The sequence below is a fragment of the Mesoplodon densirostris genome, chromosome 1, assembly GCF_025265405.1.
Source record: "Mesoplodon densirostris isolate mMesDen1 chromosome 1, mMesDen1 primary haplotype, whole genome shotgun sequence".
NCBI lineage: Eukaryota > Metazoa > Chordata > Mammalia > Artiodactyla > Ziphiidae > Mesoplodon > Mesoplodon densirostris.
In genome coordinates, this window is record NC_082661.1 from 230740917 (window position 1) to 230763492 (window position 22576).

The 22576-nt window shown below is 40.6% G+C and overlaps 1 protein-coding gene across 2 annotated transcripts in view; it reads left to right on the plus strand.

Moving 5' to 3' along the window:
- The window catches only part of ARHGAP10 (Rho GTPase activating protein 10), a 336361-nt gene that overhangs the window by 211848 nt on the left and 101937 nt on the right, over window positions 1-22576 (plus strand). For both annotated transcript variants that reach the window (XM_060116129.1, XM_060116137.1), the window contains 2 exons: window positions 9153-9211; window positions 21613-21718. In XM_060116129.1, coding sequence (XP_059972112.1) covers window positions 9153-9211; window positions 21613-21718 — 165 coding nt within the window. The remainder of the gene's footprint in view (window positions 1-9152; window positions 9212-21612; window positions 21719-22576) is intronic.

Consider the following 22576-nt stretch of genomic DNA (forward strand, 5'->3'; position numbering starts at 1 on the left):
TCCGGGTCACTTACCCATTCTTCTGCCTCAGTTATTCTGCTATTGATTCCTTCTAGAGTATTTTTTTTTTTTTTTTGTGGTATGCGGGCCTCTCACTGTTGCGGTCTCTCCCCTTGCAGAGAGAGATGCAGGCTCCGGACACGCAGGCTCAGCCACCACGGCTCACGGGCCTAGCCGCTCCGCAGCATGTGGGATCCTCCCGTACCGGGGCACGAACCCGTGTCCCCTGCATTGGCAGGCGGACTCTCAACCACTGTGCCACCAGGGAAGCCCTCTAGAGTATTTTTAATTTCATTTATTGTGTTGTTCATCATTGCTTGTTTCCTCTTTAGTTCTTCTAGGTCCTTGTTAAATGTTTCTTGCATTTTCTCTATTCTATTTCCAAGATTTTGGATCATCTTTATTATCATTATTCTGAATTCTTTTTCAGGTAGACTGCCTATTTCCTCTTAATTTGTTAGGTCTGGGGGGTTTTTATCTTGCTCCTTCATATGCTGTGTGTTTTTCTGTCTTCTCATTTTGCTTATGTTACTGTGTTTGGGGTCTCCTTTTTGCAGGCTGCAGGTTCGTAGTTCCCGTTGTTTTTGGTGTCTGTCCCCAGTGGCTAAGGTTGGTTCAGTGTTTTGTGTAGGCTTCCTGGTGTAGGGGACTAGTGCCTGTGTTCTGGTGGATGAGGCTGGATCTTGTCTTTCTGGTGGGCAGGTCCACAGCTGGTGGTGTGTTTTGGGGTTTCTGTGGCTTTATTATGATTTTAGGCAGCCTCTCTGCTAATGGGTGGGGTTGTGTTCCTGTCTTGCTAGTTGTTTGGCATAGGGTGTCCAACACTGTAGCTTGCTGGTCGTTGAGTGAAACTGGGTGCTGGTGTTGAGATGGAGATTTCTGGGAGATTTTCGCTGTTTGATATTACATGGAGCTGGGAGGTCTCTTATGGACCAGTGTCCTGAATTCTGCTCTCCCGCCTCAGAGGCACAGCACTGATGCCTGGCTGGAGAGCACCAAAATCCTTTCATCCACATGGCTCAGAATAAAAGGGAGAAAAAGTAGGTAGGTAGGTGGAAAGAACGCAAGAAAGAAAGAGAGAGAGAGAGAGGGAGGGAGGGAGGGAGGAAGGGAGGGAGGAAGGAAAAGAAAGGAAGGAAGGAAGGGAGGAAGGAAGGAAAAGATAAAATGAAATAAAGTAAGATAAAATAAAATAAACTTATTAAAATAAAAAAATAATTAGTAAAAAAATTTTTTTAATAAAAAAACAAAAACGGATGGACAGAATCCTAGGACAAATGGTGAAAGCAACGCTATACAGACAAAATAACACACAGAAGCATACACATACACACTCACAAACAGAGAAAAAGGGAAAAAATATATATATCATTGCTCCCAAAGTCCACCTCCTCAGTTTGGGATGATTCATTGACTATTCAGGTATTCCACCAATTCAGGGTACATCAAGTTGATTGTGGAGATTTAATCTGCTGCTCCTGAGGCTGCTGGGAGAGATTTCCTTTTCTCTTCTTTGTTCGCACAGCTCCTGAGGTTCAGCTTTGGATTTGGCCCTGCCTCTGTGTGTAGGTCGCATGAGGGCATATGTTCTTCGCTTAGACAGGACGGGGTTAAAGGAGCAGCTGGTTCGGGGGCTCTGGCTCCCTCAGGTTGGGGGGAGGGGGTGGTATGGTTGCGGGGCGAGCATGCGGGGTCAGAGGCCAGCGTGATGTTGCACCAGCCTGAGGCGCGCCGTGCGTTCTCCTGGGGAAGTTGTCCCGGGATCTCGGAACCCTGACAGTGGTGGTCTGCACAGGCTCTCGCGAGGGGAGTTGTGGACCTCACAGGGAGGTGTGGTCGCACACAGGCTTCTTGGTGGCTGCAGTAGCAGCCTTAGCGTCTCATGCCCGTCTCTGGGGTCCGCGTTTTTAGCCGCGGCTCACGCCTGTCTCTGGAGCTCCTTTAAGCAGCGCTCTTAATCCCCTCTCCTCGCGCACCAGGAAACAAAGAGGGAAGAAAAAGTCTCTTGCCTCTTCACAGGTCCAGACTTTTCCCCAGACTCCCTCCCGGCCAGCCGTGGTGCACTAACCCCTTCAGGCTGTGTTCACGCAGCCAACCCCAGTCCTTTCCCTGGGATCCGACCTCCGAAGTCAGAGCCTCAGCTCCCAGCCCCGCCCGCCCCAGCGGGTGAGCAGACAAGCCTCTCGGGCTGGTGAGTGCCGGTCGGCACCGATCCTCCGTGCGGGAATCTCTCCGCTTTGCCCTCCGCACCCCTGTGGCTGCGCTCTCCTCCGCGGCTCCGAAGCACCCCCACCCCCGCAGTCTCTGCCCGCGAAGGGGCTCCTAGTGTGTGGAAACCTTTCCTCCTTCACAGCTCCCTCCCACTGGTGCAGGTACCGTCCCTATCCTTTTGTCTCTGTTTATTCTTTTTTCTTTTGTCCTACCCAGGTATGTGGGGAGTTTCTTGCCTTTTGGGGGGTCTGAGGTCTTCTGTCAGCGTTCAGTAGCTGTTCTGTAGGAGTTGTTCCACGTGTAGATGAATTTCTGATGTGTCTGTGGGGAGGAAGGTGATCTCTATGTCTTACTCTTCCGCCATCTTCCTCAGCTCCCAAAGAAGATGTTTTTAGCCACTGTTTGAGATTTTTTTTCTTAACCTGTTAAGTACAGTCAGTCCTCTGTATCCACAGGTTGATCCCACCTTCACGGATTCAATCAACCGTGGGTGGTGTAGGATGTTTACGGTCCACAGTTGGTTGAATCTGTGGAAACTCAGGCCAGACTGTAGAACTTGAGCATCTGCAGATTTTGATGTCCAAAGTGGGTCGTGGAACCAATCCGGTGCTTATACTGAGGGGCGACCTTATTATTATCCCTGTCCTAGAAAGGGGTAAAATGAAGGCTAAATCAATGTGCTTGTGTTTAGTTTGCCACTGGTAGTGAGTAACTGGTTTAGATGTGGATTATGGTAATATCTTATGAGCCCCAACCCTGGGATTGGAGTGCCCACTTCCTGATGATATTGACATCTTATGTGGTTTGTTCATTGCAGTATCTCAGCATCTAAAGCTAACTCTGTCACTCAAATACGAGAGCAGAGGTTCTAAACTGGGGATGATTTTGGTACCCTCCAGCCCTACTCCAGGGCTCTTTGGCAATATTTGGAGACATTTTTGATTGGCAGGATTGCTGAAGAGGGATGCTGCTGGCATCTAATGCGTGGAGACCAGGGATGGACTGCTGAAGATCTGCAGTGTGACAGACGGCCCTCCCCTGTCCCCAGATGTGCACAATGTCAGTAGTGTTGAGGTTGAGAAAGCCTGTTTTAGACGGATGAGGGACAGAATGTGTGAAGGCTATAAAAATAAAATAAATTTCCTGTGTTAATCTGACCAGCAGAGGATGGTGCCTTGCCAGGAGGTAGCTTTAAACCCAGTTTGCTCTTTGGTAAACTTATGCCTAGTACAGTTCAAAATGATTTGGTTATTGGTTGGAAGCTAAGGGCATCCAGTTCTTTTGTAGTAAATTGCATGTGTTTTTTTTCCTGCTTCACATGATTCTTTCTTCCCTTGTTGGGGGAATTAGTTTAATAAACTAGAGGATCTTTTTCTGCAATATATACAATTTCTTTCTGGTTCTTGATACTCTCTGAAGTTAGTTCCTTCTTGTCCCTGGTCTTGTGTTACTTTTTCTGTCTTTTTTTTTTCTCTTTACATTGCTTCATCCTGTTGAATTTCACTTTTAAGCAAACATTGCCTACAGAAGAACATTAGGAGATGCTATTATTTTATAACTTCACTTCTAACAATATACACAGGCTGCCTGCAGGTGATAAAGTGATTATCATAAAATGGCAGATGCCTTGGGAGATTTGAAAGTTAGGTTGCTCCTTTTCCCCTATGTTATTTTTAGCAACCGAAGATGCAGTAATTAGGATTTAATTAATAAGTTTTCTGGTGATGCACCAAATAGGAGAAAACTGAAGTTTTTATTTACCTTCATTTTGGCTACCTGGTTACTGTCAAACAAGGGTGTTTCTTTTACCACAAGAGGTAATACAGTGTGATGGTTTGGAGCATGGGCTCTGGAGCCAGCCTGCCTGGGTCACTTAGGGCACAGTGACACGAAGCTGAATATAGCTTTTCTCACCAAAGAAGCTGTTGCCCTTGAATTCTTTTCACTGCAAATATTGGATCGGAGGTTGGAAATAGAAGAAGGGAAATAGCTAAACATTCCCATCCCCACTCCATCCCCCAACAAACACTAAACTAAAATGAGGAGCAAAGCCTCCAGGGTCTGCAAGATAGAAAAAGATGTGCAGTAGACACATGTATGACATCTCTCATTTTCTTCTTCTGACTTGAGGCAAAGTTTTTTTTTTTTTTTTTTTTTTTTAAACTAAAACGAGGGTTGGATTCCAGCCCTCTGGTTGATTTCCCATCTATTCCGACCATAATTTTGATTTCCGATATTGTGTTCATTTCAGCATTTTCCCATTGTCAGGGGAGAGATGAGCTATTTTGTGAGGTTTGTAGTAAAATGATTTTACCTGGAAGAAACTTCTAAGCCTGGAAATGAGAATGGGACTTTTGGGGAAGAAAATGCCATCTTAGTAAATATTATGCTTTATACCCCTAGACAGATCCCAGTGAGAGGTAGCTCATGTTGGGTGAGAAGCCGACAGGTATGATGACTCAATATAATGAATTTTGTATGGGGAACTTGTCATTTTTATTACTGCTTCCCCAACATTAACAATACTTAATACTTATTTTTTTATGCTGCATTGCCTGGCTAGACATACAGCATGATATAAGCAGCATGTAGAAGATACCTAGATACAAATTCATTTTTATTGGAAAAGAAATGCTCTCTGTGGGGTTTCTGAGTGTTCTCATTTTTCCCCCTTTCTTTTCGAAACCCTTTAACTTTCATTCTCTGACACATTAGCATTTTCCTTCATCGCTACTTCCTGCTTGTTCGAGTTTTGAAACAAAACCAAAGGTTTCCTTCTGATTGCCTCTTCTTTTTCTTTAGTCTGTGGTGTAATTCATTTTATTTTTCTTTTCTAAATGAGAGTGTAGGGGATGAAGGGGAGGGAGAGAGGAAATAAAAGAACAGTTTTTTCTTCACTAGTGCTTTTAAGTTTTAGTTTCGGCCTCTACAGCTGTCATTTCATGCGCATGCGCTTGCATATGTGTGTCCGTGTGTGTCCTGCAGCATCAAACACTGTATGTAAGATAAAATGGTGGCTACTAGGGGATGGTGGAGGGATAAGATTGATGGTGTATAAGGGTACAAACTTGTAAGGAGTAGTAAATAGACCCTGGAGATCTAAGGTACAGTATAATGAATGTAGACAATAATAGTACACTATAATTATGTAATGTGATAAATATTGATACATCGGTGATACCACAATATATAAATGTATCAAAATAATAGGCTGTACACCTTAAACTTATCCAATGTTCCAAGTGAAATTTATTCAATAAAAATTGTATGTAGGGAACATAATCTGTAAATATGTTTTTCCATTTTGTTAAAGTTTTATTGATGTGTAACTGATGTACAATAAACTGCATATATTTATAGTATACATTTTGATAAGTTTGATGTGTGTGTACATCTGTGAAGCCATCACCAAAATCAAGTGGCTGAACCCTCCCATCACCCCCAGAGTTTCCTCAAGCCCCTTTGAACTCCCTATCTCTCACTTTTCTCTTCTCATTCCCTCATCCCTGGGCAAACCACTGGTCTGCTTTCTGTCACTATACATTAATTTGCACTTCCTATAATTTCATATAAATGGAGTCACATAGCATGTACTTTTTAAAACCTGGGTTCTTTCACTCAGCATAATTACAGATTCACCTGTGTTGTAGCAAGGACCAATAGTTCATTCCTTCTCAATGCTAACTAGTGTTCCATTTTATGGATACACCACAAATTTCTGTTTTATCCATTTACCTGTTAATAAATATTTGGGTTGTTTGTAGCTTTTGGCTATTATAAATAAAGCTACTAAAAACCTTTGTGTACAAGTCTTTGAGTGAACATAGGCCTTCATTCCTCTTGGGTAAATCCTAAGAGTATAACGCCTGGATTGTACGATAGGCGTATGTTTAACTTTTGGGGAAACGGACAAACTTTTTTCCAGAGTGCTTGTATTTCATTACATTTCCACTGACGATGTATGAGAGTTCCATTTCCTTTACATCCTTGCCAGATCTTGATATTTCGGGTACAAGTCTTTAGATAATGTGCTTTGCAGATGTTTTCTTCCTGGCTTCCTGGCTTGTATTTTCATTCCCTTAAAAGTGCCTTGCAAAAAGCATTTAAAAATTTTGATGAAGTTGAATTTACTAGCTTTTATGGACTGTACTTTATGGATTGTGCTTTTGCCTAATCCAAAGTCACAAAGATTTTATGTTTTCTTCTAGAAGTTTTATAGTTTTAGGTTTTACACTTAGATCTATGATCTATTTTAAGTTAGTCGTTGTGTAAGATATAGAATATGGATCCAAGTTCACTTTTGAATATGGATGTCCAGTTGTTTCAGTACCATTTGTGGGAAAAACTATCTTTTCTCCACTGAATTGTCTATTGAGATGATCTTACAGTTTTTCTTTTTTAGTTTGCTGGTATGGTGAGTTGCATTGATTTTATTTTAATATTAAGGCAGTTACATTTCTGTGATAAACCCAGCTTGGTCATGATGTATTATCCTTTTATTTATCTTGTTGAGTTCCAGTTGCTAATGTTTTATTTAGAATAGTTGCATCTACATTCATGAGTAATATCGGTCTGTAGTTTTCTTATAATGTATTTAATTTTGGTACTAAGGTAAATGCTGACACCAAAGAATGAGTTAGAAAATATTCCCTCTTCTATTTAATGGAAGGATTTGCATAGAATTGGTATTATTTCTTTTTTAACTGTTTGATAGAATTTATCAGTGAGCCATTTGGGCCTAGAGCTTTCTTATTGGCAGGATTTTTAACTACAAATTCATTTTCTCTAATTGATATGGGTTACCTATTTCTCAGGTTACCTATTTCTTTTGGAGTGAGACTTAGTAGTTTGTGTCTTTTGAGACATTTGTCTATTTCATCTAAGCTGTTGAATTTGTGGGCATGAATATTTTCATAATATTTTATTTTCTTTTTAATACTTTAGAACCTGCAGTGATTCTTCAGTCACCTCTGTTATTTCTGATTGGTGATTTGTGTTTTCTGTCTTTTATTTCCTAATTATTATGGCTAGACTTACCAACTTTATTGATTATTTCAAAGAACCAGTTTTTGGATTTATTTATTTTCTGTTTTTTTTGTTTTCTGTTAAATTGATTTCTGCTCTGATCTTTGTTTCTGTTTTTCTGCTTATTTTGGGTTTAATTTACTCTTTTAGGCTGTTTAAGGTAGAAAGTTTAAGACCTTTCTTTTTTCTAATAGGTACTTAGTGGTATAAATTTACTGCCAAATACTGCTTTACCAACATCCCTTAAATTCTGATATGTTGTATTTTCATTTTTGTTTCAATTCAGAATGCTTCCTGATATTCATTTCCTTGAGGTTTTCTAGATATCTCTGTTATTGATTTCTAATTTAATTTTTACTGTAATCAGAGAAATACCCTGTATAAATTGAACCCTTTTAAATTTATGGAGATTTGTTTCATGGTCCAGAATATCTTTATCTTGATAAATGCTTCATATGCACCGGGAAAGAATGTGTCTTCTGTTGCTTTTGGATGGCATTTCATTTAGGTGATGGACATACCAGTCAGGTGAAGTTGGTTGACAGCTTTGGTCAAATCTTCTCTGTCCTAACTGATTTTGTCTACTCGTTCTATCTGTTATCGAGACAGAGAGGTATTTAAGTCTCTGGCCATATTTGTGGATTTGTCTATTTCTCCTTGCAGTTCCATCCATTTTTGCTTCCTGGATTTTGAAGATCCTGTTATTTGACCCACTAACATTTAGGATTGTTAAAAAAACAAACAACCATTTAGGATTATTGTCTTCTTGATGAATTGACCTTTTTATCAATATGAAATGACCTTCTTTATCCCTGGCATTTTTTTGGCTTTTGCATATGTTTAAAATTTTTTGTGTGTGTATCTTTGATGTCTTTTTTTTTTAAGCATTTGAAGAGGAATTTCTGGGCTACATGATTTAAACCTTTTAAAAGTTTTTATCTTTTATCTTGCCAGATTGCCCTCCAGAAGGGCTGTACAGATTGATAACTTGTCTTAGTATTCTTTAGGTGTTTATAGAGTCTGGAGATCTGGTCTTTTAAAATTTAAGATATGTATAAATGTTGATTGAACTGTAACATTCTGTTGACCACAGGATAAAAATCTACCATTTATGTAATCTGTAGAAAATTAAAATGATATGGGTGTTTTTTAAGTTGTCATCAATTTTATTTCATTTCTCTGTTGTTTCATAGGCATACATCAATATTGGATATCATATTTTTATAATAGAGATGTAAGAGAAAGGGACTGGAGGGACTTCCCTGGTGGTCCAGTGGTTAAGAGTTCACCTTCCAGTGCAGGGGGTGTGGGTTCAATACCTGGTCGGGGATCTAAGATCCCACATGCCTCATGGCCAAAACAAAAACAAAAACAAAACAAAACATAGAACAGAAACAGTATTATAACAAATTCAATAAAGACTTTAAAAATGGTCCACATCAAAAAAATCTTAAAAAAAAAGAGGACTTGATTTCTTTAAATTTGTTTAATCTTTTCCATATTTTTTTGTGGTATCTTCAGTTAATATCCTAGAGGTGATTTTCAAAATTATATGTTTATATTTGGTTGGATAGAATATTTGACTTTAAATAAATTAGTATGTGGAAGGGAGTTTTATACATGAAATTAGATGTTTATAAAGGTACTTTCCAAGATTAAATATGAAATACTATGTGCTTAAATCTGATAGAGATTTGTGGCTGCTTAAGCTTGGACAGTGCATGGTGCAGATAACACTTAATAAAGGAATCCATTTGAATGATGTATCTTTTTTGATCTGTAAAAGTATTTCCTAGGGAAGTTTTGCACATTAAGAAATGTATGACATATTTAATATCCTTTTATAAAAAATGAATGCAAAAAGAGGTGACCTATTTGTATTTGTTTGGTAATTCTAAGCTGTCCTTTTAATACAGGAGTCTTCCAGAGCCGCTGATGACCTATGAATTACACGGAGACTTCATTGTTCCAGCCAGTACGTATTACATCGAGGTGATAGAAACAGTTTTGTGATGGACAGTGTGTACAAACTTAAATTTCCACATGAAAAATTTATCTTTATGTTATTGTAATCTGTGTTAAAAATGGAAATCACTTGAGGAGGTGTTTGGTTCCCCCCCCTTTAGAAGATGAAAAAAGGGACAATTAATATATTTATTCATTCATTCATTCATTCACTCACAGACACTTATTTATCTCCTACTGTGCACTAGTCACTGGTATATAATGAATATATAGGGCCATGAAAGGATTTCTACCCCCAGGAGCCAATTCTTTAGCAAGTATTGGGGCACACACACCTCTGCCTGTACCATTATGTATGTATATAATAATGACATGAGCACAGTAGGATGGGAACACAGGAGTATTTAACTTGCAGAAGGTTGGGGAGATTAGCAGATTCGGAGAGATTCGCATGTTGGAAATGACTTCATGTAGAAAGATATTGAGATGGAAATTGCAGGCAGAAGGAATATTGTGAGCTCATGCCGGAAGCCCACACAATATTTGGTAGAGAGTGAATTCTATGTGATAAAATGTTAAATGAAAAAGGCTTATAGTTGGTAGCATTTTAATTTGTGATTAAATTTTTTGTGAGTCATACTCATTTCAAGCTTTCTTGTTTTCTGTCTCTGATACACTCTCTTACACTCTGTTATACACACTCACTTTTTCTATTTGCATTTGGTGTTAAATCATCACAGTCTTCCAAAATATTCTGGTGTTAGGTATTTAACAGTTAAGGAAAGGAAGGTGGAGACATGTTAAGTAACTTGCCAGATTTTGGAGATCTTTATTTAAAATTCAAAACCCCAGTTCCACTGGCTAAAACCTACAGTATTGGTTTTCACAGGTGCACTGACAGTAGTTGTAACTGTATTTCCATTTCCTTTTATTTTCTTCCCTTGGATGTATGCCATCGTTTAATCTGCTGAAAACTTTAGAGCGATCCCTTTGGGTCCTATGTTACTGCTGCCTGAACATTGCTTTAAATGTATCTTCTTGGGAGGTCCCTGCTCCAGCCAGCATGAAAGTTCCTAGGAGGTTGCAGAAAGAAGGAATAGTTAGACCCAGTTAGACTCTACATATACAACAGGCATTTGGAAAAGGCAAAAATATGGTTCTGTTCATTTTTGTTTTCACATGGAAGAGGATTTCTTTTTTCTTTTTAAAGGGAGTTTGTATGATCAAGGAAGTGGGGGAAAGATTTCTTGGCAAAAACTCAAGCAAATGCTTAGTTGTTTTGATTCTTCCCCGTGGCATTTTTGGCAAACCAGGGGGAAGAGAAATTAAACTCTCATTGGAGGACAGTTGTTTCATGTTTGCCTCAGAGACTGGAAAAAGCAGAAGAGTGCCAATTTTAATCTAGAATCCTTTGAGAATTGGAGAAAGATAAAGGGATTGTGGAATAGTTTTCAGTTACCACAAGTTAGTAGCATTATCTCGCCTTGTAACCGAATCCAGTGTGTTTGAAATTCTAACATCGATGTATTGTACCAGACGAAGAGGTAGGAACTTACAAGTGTTTACTAAGTCAGTGGTGGTAGGAGGTGAGTTTCAAGAGTTGTTGAGGCTACCTTTCAACACTGTGGGAGAAGACATTGTGCCAGTACGAAGCGTAGCGTCACCTCCTAGATGAGTACCTTGTGTTCTGCTTCCTGACTCTGTTGGGATCTGACGTAGAGTCTTCACAATGATTTGAATAACAAGCCTGTTCCAGAGAAACACTGTAGCTACTGTAATTATTGGCAGAAATTTGCACCCAAGTGGAGTTACGGTTGGCATGGGACCCATAGTTACCTTATTTACCGGGGAAAAGTACGTATATTAAATAGGTATAGTTTCATGGCCCACATTTCCAGTGCAGACTTTCATTTTTTATTCAGCTCTCTTGTGAGCACCCTTCTCTCAGGAAAGGGTGTAGGAGCAGGTCCTCTGATCTTTGCCTGTGTCCTTTCCAGTGTTGACTAAAAGGGTCACAGAAATCAGGTGGCCAGGATTAGTCTCTTGAATAATGTTGGAAACTTGGAATTGCAGTTAAACTATCATTTTCCATTAACGACGGCAGAGATTCCCTTGTTTTGCTGCAGTGTCTTAGCTGAGCTAACTTCTAAAATGATCAAGCATCACCCATCTCTGTTACTGCCTCTCACACCAGCATGGAAACTAAATTTTGATTCTTTTCAGTCATGTGCAGTAGTTTCAGTCTGTTCCGTGGTGTTGAGATGGTCTTTTCTCCCGTCCCTGCTGAGGGTTCTGAAGGTTTCTCCTGGGTCCCTTCATTTCTTCTCATCTGTTTCTTTCCAGTAGAGTTCCCTTGAGAACCTGTGAGTTAATTTCTGGAGTGTGTGATACAAATGTGAATTTTCTTTCTTTGTCGTCACCACAGAAGGCAAACGTCTTTTGTTTTTCATTCTTAAAAGAAATACTACTGGTCAATGGTGAATGCATTGAGAAATTAAAAAAACACTTTTTTTTTGAAAGCGTCCAAATAACCCTTTCAGCTGAGGGAACTAACTTAAAATTGCTAAAAGGAACTGGAGACCCTCTGTCTAGGAAAATCACTCCTGTGTGTCTTCTGTACACACATAATACTGCACTTCTGATCACCAAATGTGTGGGTTTTCCCCACACCATCCAATTCTGTGATGCCAGCTGCATGTCCTGCAGTTGGATTCAGGTCTGATTCTGTTTATCTGGAGTTAGCCTCTGATCCCACAAGTTAAGGACTCGTCCTACAAAACTGCCCCCCCCCCATGAAAGACACCAGTTCCAAGTCCCAGGTTATCCCTGGTACTTTTGACTAACCGGCTAGAAATCAGCTTTCTTGTAACCCCTACCTTGGACATGAGAATTTGCTAGAGTGGTCACAGAACTCAGGGAAATGCAAATGTCCATTTACCAGCTTGTGGTATAATAAAGGATATGATAAAGGATACAGATGAACAGTCAGGTACACAGGGCAAGGTCCAGAAGTGTCCTGAGTGCAGGAGTTTTTGTCCCGTGAAGTTGGGGGGTGTCACCCTCCCGGCATATAGATACGTTCACCCACTTGGAAGCTGTCCATCCCCTGTGGTAGGGGGATTTTTATGAAGGCTTCATCCTGTAGCCATGATGGATTGTTAGCTCCATTTCTTGCCCTCTCCCCTCTCCAGAGGATGGTGGGTAGATCTGAAAATTCCAAGCTTCTAACCTCTCTTGACCAGCCCCCATCTAGAAGCCCACCAAAATCACCTCATTAAAACAGAAGATGTTCTTATCAGCCCCCAAATTCCAGGGGACTTAGGAGCTTGGTGTCAGACATTCCAATCACTCAGGAAATGACAGAGCCCCTAGGAGCTCTGTATCAGAAACTAGAAATACTAGAACAAAAGACTCTCTGAGCACCCCCAAATATAAGGGTTTTAGGAGCTCAGCATCAGGAACTGGGTGCAGAGACCAGTATACGTATATTTATTATTATTTCACACCATCCATCTTGCAAGAGAATATAATGGGCTTTTAGTATAGAAATTTGTAAGATGAAAATACAGTTTGCTTGGTTTACGCAGGATTCGGAAGGTCGTGCCCAGCTGGGGAATGCTGGCAGGCATTTACCTGGATCTCTTACTGCATGATGTTTATTACCTTTGAGAATGTTGTGGTCCTTGGCGTGTGTCTCAGCCTTTCAGGCTCAGAGTCTGTGACAGATCATATTGGTAAGAATTGGATCCATGCTTCAGGGCTGGACTCATGTTAAACTTGGTTTGAGAATGACAGCTGAAGCCTGGACGCCTAATATGGCATCACACGAAGAATTTCTGTCCCCCAAACCAGAATACTTGTCTTGCTGTGTTCAGTGTGTTTTTTTCCTGTAGTCAAGGTACCTGGGAAGCAAAATCATAATCACAAAGTTCTTTAGTCACTTATGATGAAAAAGAAAACTATTACAGGATCCAAGGCACTGGCATTTGCTTAGCCAGAATGTTATATCCTTATTGGTAAACCTGCAGGGGAGACAAGACAAAATCATGTTGTCTTGGTGGGGAGGGACTCAGAAATCTGGAAATTAAAGGAATTGGATGCTTAATGACATCAAGCTATCTTAGCCTACTGTGGTCAATTTCTGGTATTAGATAGTGTCTCCCACAGAAGAACTGGGATGCTTGATGTCTGGTAATTGAAGCCCCTTGTGCTGTGGGAAGTGCTTGAATGGTTACTGCTAATGCGTTCCTGAAATTACAGTATTACTGACTGATGACGTTTAAATATCAAATTTAAGTTTCCCTGTCTGTGTGTCTTTGATAAGGTCAAGTAAGCTACACTCCTATCTTTTTCAGTCTCCATTAGCTGGCACAGCAACGTAAGCAGATAGACATTCAGTCTTGTAGATGCTGATTTGTAGTTTCACAATTAAAAATGCTTTTGCTATTACAGTAAACTCCAGTCCCTGGCATTCATCAGGAATTTAGCGTTATGATTAATTCAGCATCTCAGATTTTTAAAAAGTTACACTGTGCATTCTTTGTAATTTATATCAATTAAATTATAATGAAATGCACATAGCATAAGCAACTAAGGGTAATTTATCTTAGAAAACTTTTTGAGTACCTTAAAGTTATTATTGTAGCCACATGAAAATGCCCATTAACACAAAGCTTTAATTAATATCAAAATGAAACAAGATGGAGAAAAAGGTTTACTGTACACAAATTCTTCTTTTTGGAAGAAGAGGGAAAAAGCAGACTTGAAAAAGAATGTGTGTATGATTTCAAATGAGATGGGAGTGAGCTGGTGGGAGAGGGACTCAAAAAAGCAAGTGGAAGGTTTTGATTTCATTTTTAAAACTGATTCCAGTATTTTCCACTTAGAAATGAAGGCCCTTATCCTTAGAAGGTGGGAAGCTATTTTCCTATCTTGTGTTTCTCGATAAGTAATAAATAAAAAAATATTAAAGTTGGGTTTTCTTTGGAGGAAGATGATTATTAATGACAAGACACACACGAGTTAGAAAGTGTTTCAGTGAATTTTTCAAAAATGTTCAGTCTTTGAATGTACAAAATTCTTACTATAGGCAGTTATCCTTTTCTTCCTTTGGAATTTTTGACTGTTTTTCAGAGTCCCTGCTTTAATTTCATTTTAAAAATCAAAGCTGTGAGTTGAAAATGCTATTATATTTTCATTGCTTTCATTTTCCTCCAGCTTTGATTTAGTAAGGCATTATGTTGGTTTTAACTCCAGATTAAAAACTTGATTGTAATTTATCACCTACCTCTTTAGATAGCTGTACTTTTATTTTCGAAGACAAATGTAGTCTGTATCAAAGAGTCTTTTACATGATTTGATTGTTTGCGTTCTGCTTTATCATGTGCCTGTTCATTTCCTAGCCTTTTCCCTCCCCTCCCTTTAGCAACAATGTGTTCTGTGTTGTAAAATGTCATTCCTCCCGCTCAGACACTACTCCTGGAAGTGTAAAGTGGAGCAAACTTAACTTTACAGACATTGGGAGCAATCTAAATATTCATAAAATTGATGGTGTGCACTCCATTTAAAGACATGGAGAGATGTCCATTATATGTATATATATTTAAATTAATTAATTAATTTTATTTATTTATTTTTGGCCACGTTGGGTCTTTGTTGCTGCGCGCGGGCTTCCTCTAGTGTGGCAAGCGGGGGCTACTCTTCGTTGTGGTGCGCGGGCTTCTCGTTGCGGTGGCTTCTCTTGTGGCAGAGCACAGGCTCTAGGCATGTGGGCTCAGTAGTTGTGGTGCATGAACTAAGCTGCTCTGTGGCATGTGGGATCTTCCCGGAGAAGAGCTCGAACCCATGTCCCCTGCATTGGCAGGTGGATTCTTAACCACTGCGCCACCAGGGAAGTCCCTCCATTATATATTAAATGAAATAGGCTGTTTGAACATCTCATTACAAAAAAGGAAGGAAAACTCTGAAATGATTAAATTTAAAAGTTACTAGGGTAGCCGCTATAGAGAGCAATATGGAGTGTACTTAAGAATCTAAAAATAGAGATACCATAGGATCCAGCAATCCCACTCCTGGGCAAATATCTGGGAAAGATGAAAACTCTAATTCGAAAAGATATACGCACCCCAGTGTTCATAGCAGCACTATTTACAATAGCCAAGACATGGAAGCAGCCTAAATGTCCATCAACAGATGAATGAGTAAAGAAGATGTGTGTGTATACACACATACACACACACAATGGAATATTAGCCATAAAAAAGAATGAAATAATGCCATTTGTAGCAATGTGGATGGACCTAGAGATGATCATACTAAGTGAAGTAAGTCAGAAAGAGAAAGACAAATACAATATATCACTTATATGTGGAATCTAAAAAAATGATACAAATGAACTTATTTACAAGACAAATAGACTCACAGACATTGAACATAAACTTATGGTTACCAAAAGGGAAAGGGGAGGGGGAGATAAATTAGGCATTTGGGAGTAACAGATACACACGACTATACATAAAATAGATAAACAACAAGGACCTACTGTATAGCACAGAGAATTATATTCAATATCTTGTAATAGCATAATGAAAAAGGATCTGAAATAATTTAAAAAATTAGTAGCTTATCTTAGGTTGAGATTTACTGTGAGTAACTTTAAGGAACTTTTTGTTGAAACATAACAGAAATGTGCACAAATAATAAGTGTAAATAATAAGTGTGCAGCTTAATGAATTTGCAGAGTCAAGATAGCCATGTAATCGGCCCCCAGATCAAGAAATAGAACATTGAGGGCCTCCCTGCTGGCGCAGTGGTTGAGAGTCCGCCTGCCGATGCAGGGGATACGGGTTCGTGCCCCGGTCTGGGAGGATCCCATATGCTGCGGAGCGGCTGGGCCCGTGAGCCATGGCCGCTGAGCCTGCGCATCCGGAGCCTGTGCTCCGCAACGGGAGAGGCCACAACAGTGAGAGGCCCGCGTACGGCACAAAAAAAAAAAAAAAAAAAAAGAAATAGAACATTGAGGAATTCCCTGGTGGTCCAGTGTTTAGGACACTGTGCTTTCACAGCCGAGGGCCCGGGTTCGATCCCTGGTTGGGGAACTAAAACATAATGTACCAATGTGTCTGGCTTCTTTTGCTTATCTTGTGAGAGTCATTCCTGTTGAGTGAATCAGTGGATCGTTCGCTCTCATTGCAGTACGGTATTCCACGGTATGAATATACCACCACCCTCCTGTTCTGCTCTTGATGGGTACTTGAGTTGCTTCGGTTTTGGACTGTTACCAAGGGTGCTGCTGCCAAGAACATTCTGCTATGTGTCCTTTAGTGAATGGTCCTATGACTGACATTTTGGGGTCGTTGGGAATGTGTGTGTTCAACATTAGTAGATACTGCCTAACTGACAGCTCTCCAGAGTGGTTGTACCATTTAATTATTCCCACCTGGTTACTCTGTGACAGTTCCAGTTTCTTCGTGTCCTTGCCCAAGCTTAATATTCACTTAAAGCCCTCCTGGTGGGTGTATAGGAATCCTTTATTGTGGTTTTAATTTCTGTTTTTCTGATAACTAATGAGGTTTAGTGCTTTTTTCATACACTTATTGGTGGTATGGCTGTCCCCTTTCATGAAGTTTCTGCTCCATGCTTTTCCGTGTTTTTCTTTGGGTTCTCTCTCTCTTTTCTGATTTGTAGGAGTTCTGTGTAGTCTGATTGCTTGGTCTTTCTCAACTATATATGTTTCAGATTTTCAGTGTTTTTTTAACTGAATTTTTATTTTATCTATGTTTCCTAAAATTTTAGCAGAAGAGATATTTAATTTTTATAATGATAAGAAGGTGAAACTATTATCATTTTGAAAAAAAAATTCCCTAAGTCAAGCAGAGAAAGATAAATACTGTATCATCTCACTTATTTGTGGACTCATAAAAAAAAAATCCAAACAAAACAAAAAACCCAAGTTCATAGGTACAGAGAACAGATGGGTGGTTGACAGAGGTGGGAGGCTGGGGGTGGGCAAAGTGGGAGAAGGGGGTCACAAGGTACAGACTTCCAATTATAAGATAAATGAGAAAAAGAAAAAAAAAAGATAAATGAGTCATGAGGATGTAATGTACAGCATGATGACTATAGTTGCTAATACTGTATTGTGTATTTGAAAGTTGTTAAGAGAGTAGATCTTTTTTTATATAAATTTATTTTATTTATTTATTTTTGGCTGCATTGGGTCTTTGTTGCTACACGTGGGCTTCTCATTGCAGTGGCCTCTCCTGCTGCGGAGCACAGGCTCCAGGCGCGTGGGCTTCAGTAGTTGTGGCTCACGGGCTCTAGAGCGCAGGGTCAGCAGTTGTGGCGCACGGGCTTAGCTACTCTGTGACACGTGGGATCCTCCCGGACCAGGGTTTGAACCCGTGTCCCCTGCATTGGCAGGCGGACCCCTAACCACTGTGCCACCAGGGAAGTCCCAAGAGAGTAGACCTTAAAAATTCTCATCACAAGAAAAAAAATTTGGTAACTTATTGCGGTGATCATTTTGCAGTGTATCCAAATATTGAATCACTATGTTGTACACCTGAAACTAATATAATGTTACATGTCAATTGCACCTCAGTTATAAAAACCAAACAGAAAAGCCCCACCAAATTCCCTGTTCTTGATCTGCTTTACCTTTCTTTCCCCTTCCCTTCCCTTCCTCCTGTTTTGAACCATTGGTCTGAAATCCCACCCTCCCCGTCCTCTTCAGCACTTCACTCTTTAACCTCCTTTTTTGTAAAAATTGGTAAACTTAGCCACAGCCCCCTTCTCTGTCTTTCGATTCCCCAGTCTCCCCTAACTCTGGATAGCACTAGCTCCCCAGTCTTTGCAGGTTTCTTCTCACTTGACTTTCTGATGACACTGAAGCTCCCTGGTCCTCTTGTCTCGTCCTCCTCCTGTGCTTTGCTTAGCTCCCTGCTGGCATCTCCCCTGTACGTCTTTGGAGCTCTTTTCCCCACCGCATCCTCTGTCAGCCTCTGAAGTACTCGGGCAGCCTTGGCCACGTGCTGGAGGTCACGCCCTTTGGAGAGCGTGGCTGGCCTTCAGCTCTAAAGCGTCTTCCCCTTCCCAGATACCTGCTAGAATACCAGCCCCTGAATGTCACTTTCTCCATCACTTCACCATCATCTTCCTCCTCAAACCCGCTTCGCCTCCTGGGTTCCTGTCTGTCAGCAGAACTGACTGTACTGCCCGGTAACCAGGACGTGAAACGTCGGTCATCTTTGCCTCTTTCCTTTGACCCGTAGCTGGTCTGAGGCTAAATCCTGTCAGTTCCACCTCTTCCATAGTAGCTCTGACATAAGAGGAACACAAACATCAACAGTGACATGAACAGCATCAGCAATGACTGCTAACAGTGGTCCAGTGCCTCTGAATGCCAGGTACTGGGGCTAAGTGCTTTACAGATGCCACCTCACAGAATCTCAAGGGGCCTTCTGAGATAGTGCTATTCACTTCATTTTGCAGGTGAGGACCCTGAGGCCCAGCGAGGTTAGGTAACTTATTCAAGGCCACTTAGCTGTCACTTGGAAGCGGTGATTCCACCATCTGACTGCAAACTATACTTCTTCTTTTTTTTTTTTTTTTTTGTGGTACTCGGGCCTCTCACTGTTGTGGCCTCTCCTGTTGGGGACCACAGTCTCCGGACGCACAGGCTCAGCGGCCATGGCTCTCGGGCCCAGCCACTCCGCGGCACATGGGATCTTCCTGGACCGGGCACGAACCCGTGTCCCCTGCATCAGCAGGCGGACTCTCAACCACTGCGCCACCAGGGAAGCCCCAAACTATACTTCTTTGCTCTATTTCCTTATTTGTAGTTTGATCCCTTTCCCCACCCCAATCCCCGCCCCTTCCTGCCTCAATACTTCTTGACCACATAGCGGTTCCCTCTTAGTTTGCTCTTTTCCCCCAGTCTAATTCATCCTCTAAAAATGTCAGGTATGTCTCCCCCCCCAATTTAACTCTCCTCATTTCCCTTCCTTGCTTTACTTTCAGTGGCTAATTTATAAGCAACCAGTAAAGACAAGTTCTCTTTGTTTTTTAAACTAATTTTTATTGGAGTATAGTTGATGTACAGTGTTGTGTTAGTTTCTGCTGTACAGCAAAGTGAATCATTTATACATATATCTACTCTTTTTTAGATTCTTTTCCCATGTAGGTCATTACAGAGTATTGAGTAGAGTTCCCTGTGCTATACAGCAGGTCCTTATTAGTGATCTATTTTATATACAGTAGTGTGTATATGTCAATCCTGATCTCCCAATTTATCCCTCCCCTGCTTCCCCCTTGGTAACCATAAGTTTGTTTTCTACATCTGTGACTCTATTTCTGTTTTGTAAATAAGTTCATTTGTACCATTTTTTTTTAGATTCCACCTATAAGCGACATCCTATATTTGTCTTTCTCTGTCTGACTTACTTCACTCAGTATGACAATCTCTAGGTCCATCCATGTTGCTGCACATGGTATTATTTTGTTCTTTTTTATGGCTGAGTAATATTGGTCTTTATGGACCAAAGTTTGGCTCTGGCCACCTTTATGTACGCTTAAGGAGCTGTTCTCTGAATAGGCTGTGTATTTTCTCACACTGTTTGCTGAATCCAGAATGTACCCCACACCCCTCAGTTCCACCTTCCGTGAAACCTCTCCTGTTCTTCAAGCCCTAACTCAAACGTTCTCCCTTAGGCGAAAACTTCCTGAGCATCCCTGCCAGCTCTCTGTGCACTTCCATAGCGATTTGTAACCTTCCTTCCTGCTGTGGTAAACCGAGCACCTAGTTCTTATCGGTCACTTCTTTGACACCCCTGACAACTCTAGCATAATTCTCAATAATAAGCATTTTATCAATTTGTCCCATAATATTCTATCGACACAGTAAAGGGAATTTGGGCACATTGTTAGTAAGAGCCATGGATGATCACTGATACCAAAGTCTAAGGGACAAAGGTAATATATTCAATATTTGTTTGCTAGAGCTGCTGTGACAAAGTACCACAAACCAGATGGCTTAAAACAGCAGAAATTTATTCTCTCACAGTTCTAGAGGTGAGGTCCCAAATCAGGGTGTCAGCAGAGACATGCTTCCTTGGAAGGCTCTAGGGAAGGAGCCTTGCCCCATCCACCTTCTGGTGTTTCCTGGCAATCCTTGGCATTCCTTGGCTTGTAGGTGCATCTCTTCAATCTCTGTCTCCATTGATACATGATACTCTCCCGTATGTCTGCCTTCACGTGGCCATCTTCCCTCTATGTCTTTGTTTTCTTATAAGGATACCAGTCATTGGATTAAAGGACCACCCTACCCCACTGTGGTCTCATTTTAACTAATGATATCTATGGTGACCTTATTCCAAATAAGCGCCGTCAAGTATGTCTCATTATTCTAATGTTTTGACATCTGGGGCTTGACTGACCCTGGGGAGACTTGCCCTTCCTGGGGCTAACCAATTCCTAGAGATATTTAACCTGAGCACACTTTCCCTGTGCAAACTAACCCATCCAGAGCCCATTTTCCTTCCCTGACCCCATTTTTCAGGTTCTAACACTCCAGACCAATATTCTTCTGCCTTAACTGCCTCAGAGCCAGGTACCAGGTAACCAGGAACAGTCTCTATACCCCTGAGCCTGCTGAAAAAATTCACACCAACCCATCTTAAGCCTGCTTACCCTGCCTTGCCTGTTCCTTCATGTGGATGCTGCAATAAACCCTCTTGCCCACATTTTCCTTTTGCTCATTGCCTCCTGACCTCCCCGGTGCTTCCCCATGTGGCCCTGCATGGCATGCCATGCCTCCTGTTTCTAGGGATCTGTGAGGATAAGCGTCTTCGTTCCTGAGAGTTGTTTCCATGTCTGCATGTCTTACCACACCTGATAAAAACAAATCCCTGGTACATTTAAAAATAGTCACATCCTGAGATACCGGGGTGGAGGAGGGTTTGCAGTTTCAGCATATCATTTTGGGGGATAAAGTTTAACCCATAAAAGGGAGGAACCTAATCCTGATATTTTATTTGCATTCCAATGTGGGGCAGTGACCCAGTGACTAGCCTCATCAGGTAAGCGAGGAGCAGATTTGAGGTGCAGCATGCCAGGGAGAGAATCCATAGTCACCCTCTGTTCTTAAATATCAGCATAGGGAAAGGCACTAATTGCAGCCCCGCTGAAATTACATCATAGGGGAGGCATAGAAGATTCATAATAGGGAGAAAGATAGATAGATGGATTTTCTTTTCCTTTGAAAAGTGGCAAAATACATGTAAATTATCTGCTTGAAGATTTAATGGATGAGCTATTGTGATTGTTTTTAGGAATATATTTGATTCTGAGTTCTCTGCTAACCATTTTTTTCTTTTTCTTTTCTTTCTTCTTCTTTTTTTTTTTTCTTAAAAGAAAGCGGCAGCCCAGAATCTCGTGTTAACGCTATCCATTTCTTGGTACACAAACTGCCGGAGAAAAATAAAGAAATGTTGGATATTTTGGTGAAACACTTAACTAAGTAAGCCTCTTTTTCTTCCTAACTTGCTTTATTTTGCTCTGGGCACCGTGCGGTGGTGTCGGATATGTAACACTTGGAGCTGGGGCTGTTTACACAATACCAGGGACCACACCTGTGAGGGCAGGCTGGACACTTGCCTTATTGTGTGTGTTTTGGACAAGAGTGATGAAATATGATGCTTTCATGAAGTCCTATAATTATTTGCTTAACGTCACTGCCAGCAACTCAGGGTTTGATTTGAAGTAAGAAAAGAGAATCTTATACATTTCCCTGCATACAGATTCTGGAAATGTGATTATAAGCCTGTTAGCAAATTTAGCTTGATTTCACACCTACCTAACTCTGAATCTGAACATGTCCTTCAAGTTTGTTTAATCCAATAATACGTAGTTATTTCATAGGATCCAGTTTACTCCTTTCACTCCCCCTTTACAAAGCAAGCAAAATCTAATAATTCAGTGGAAAAATTAGCTCTTTCTTCGTATATAAAGGACTCCTAGATCACTGTAATTGTAAAATTTTAGAGGTGAGAGGAAGCTGAGGAATGCTATGTTTTACAACCCATATCTCACATGAAAAAGAAACTGAAGGCCAGAGGATATTATGAGTTTCCAAGGGTCCTACTGCTAGTAAAGCTGTTCATTCATTTGGTCAGCAAATATTGGTTGAATGCCTTCTTAAGGTGCTAGCTGGTACAAAGATACATAGTTGAACAAGATAGACAGAGTCCCTACTTTCATGAAGTCCCTTCTTTCTGATATGGAAAAGATAATAAACATTAAAAATAAAAATATAAAATAATTTCAGGTGATAAATGATAAAAAGACGAAGTAGAGTGAGGGGTAAAGAATATATGTT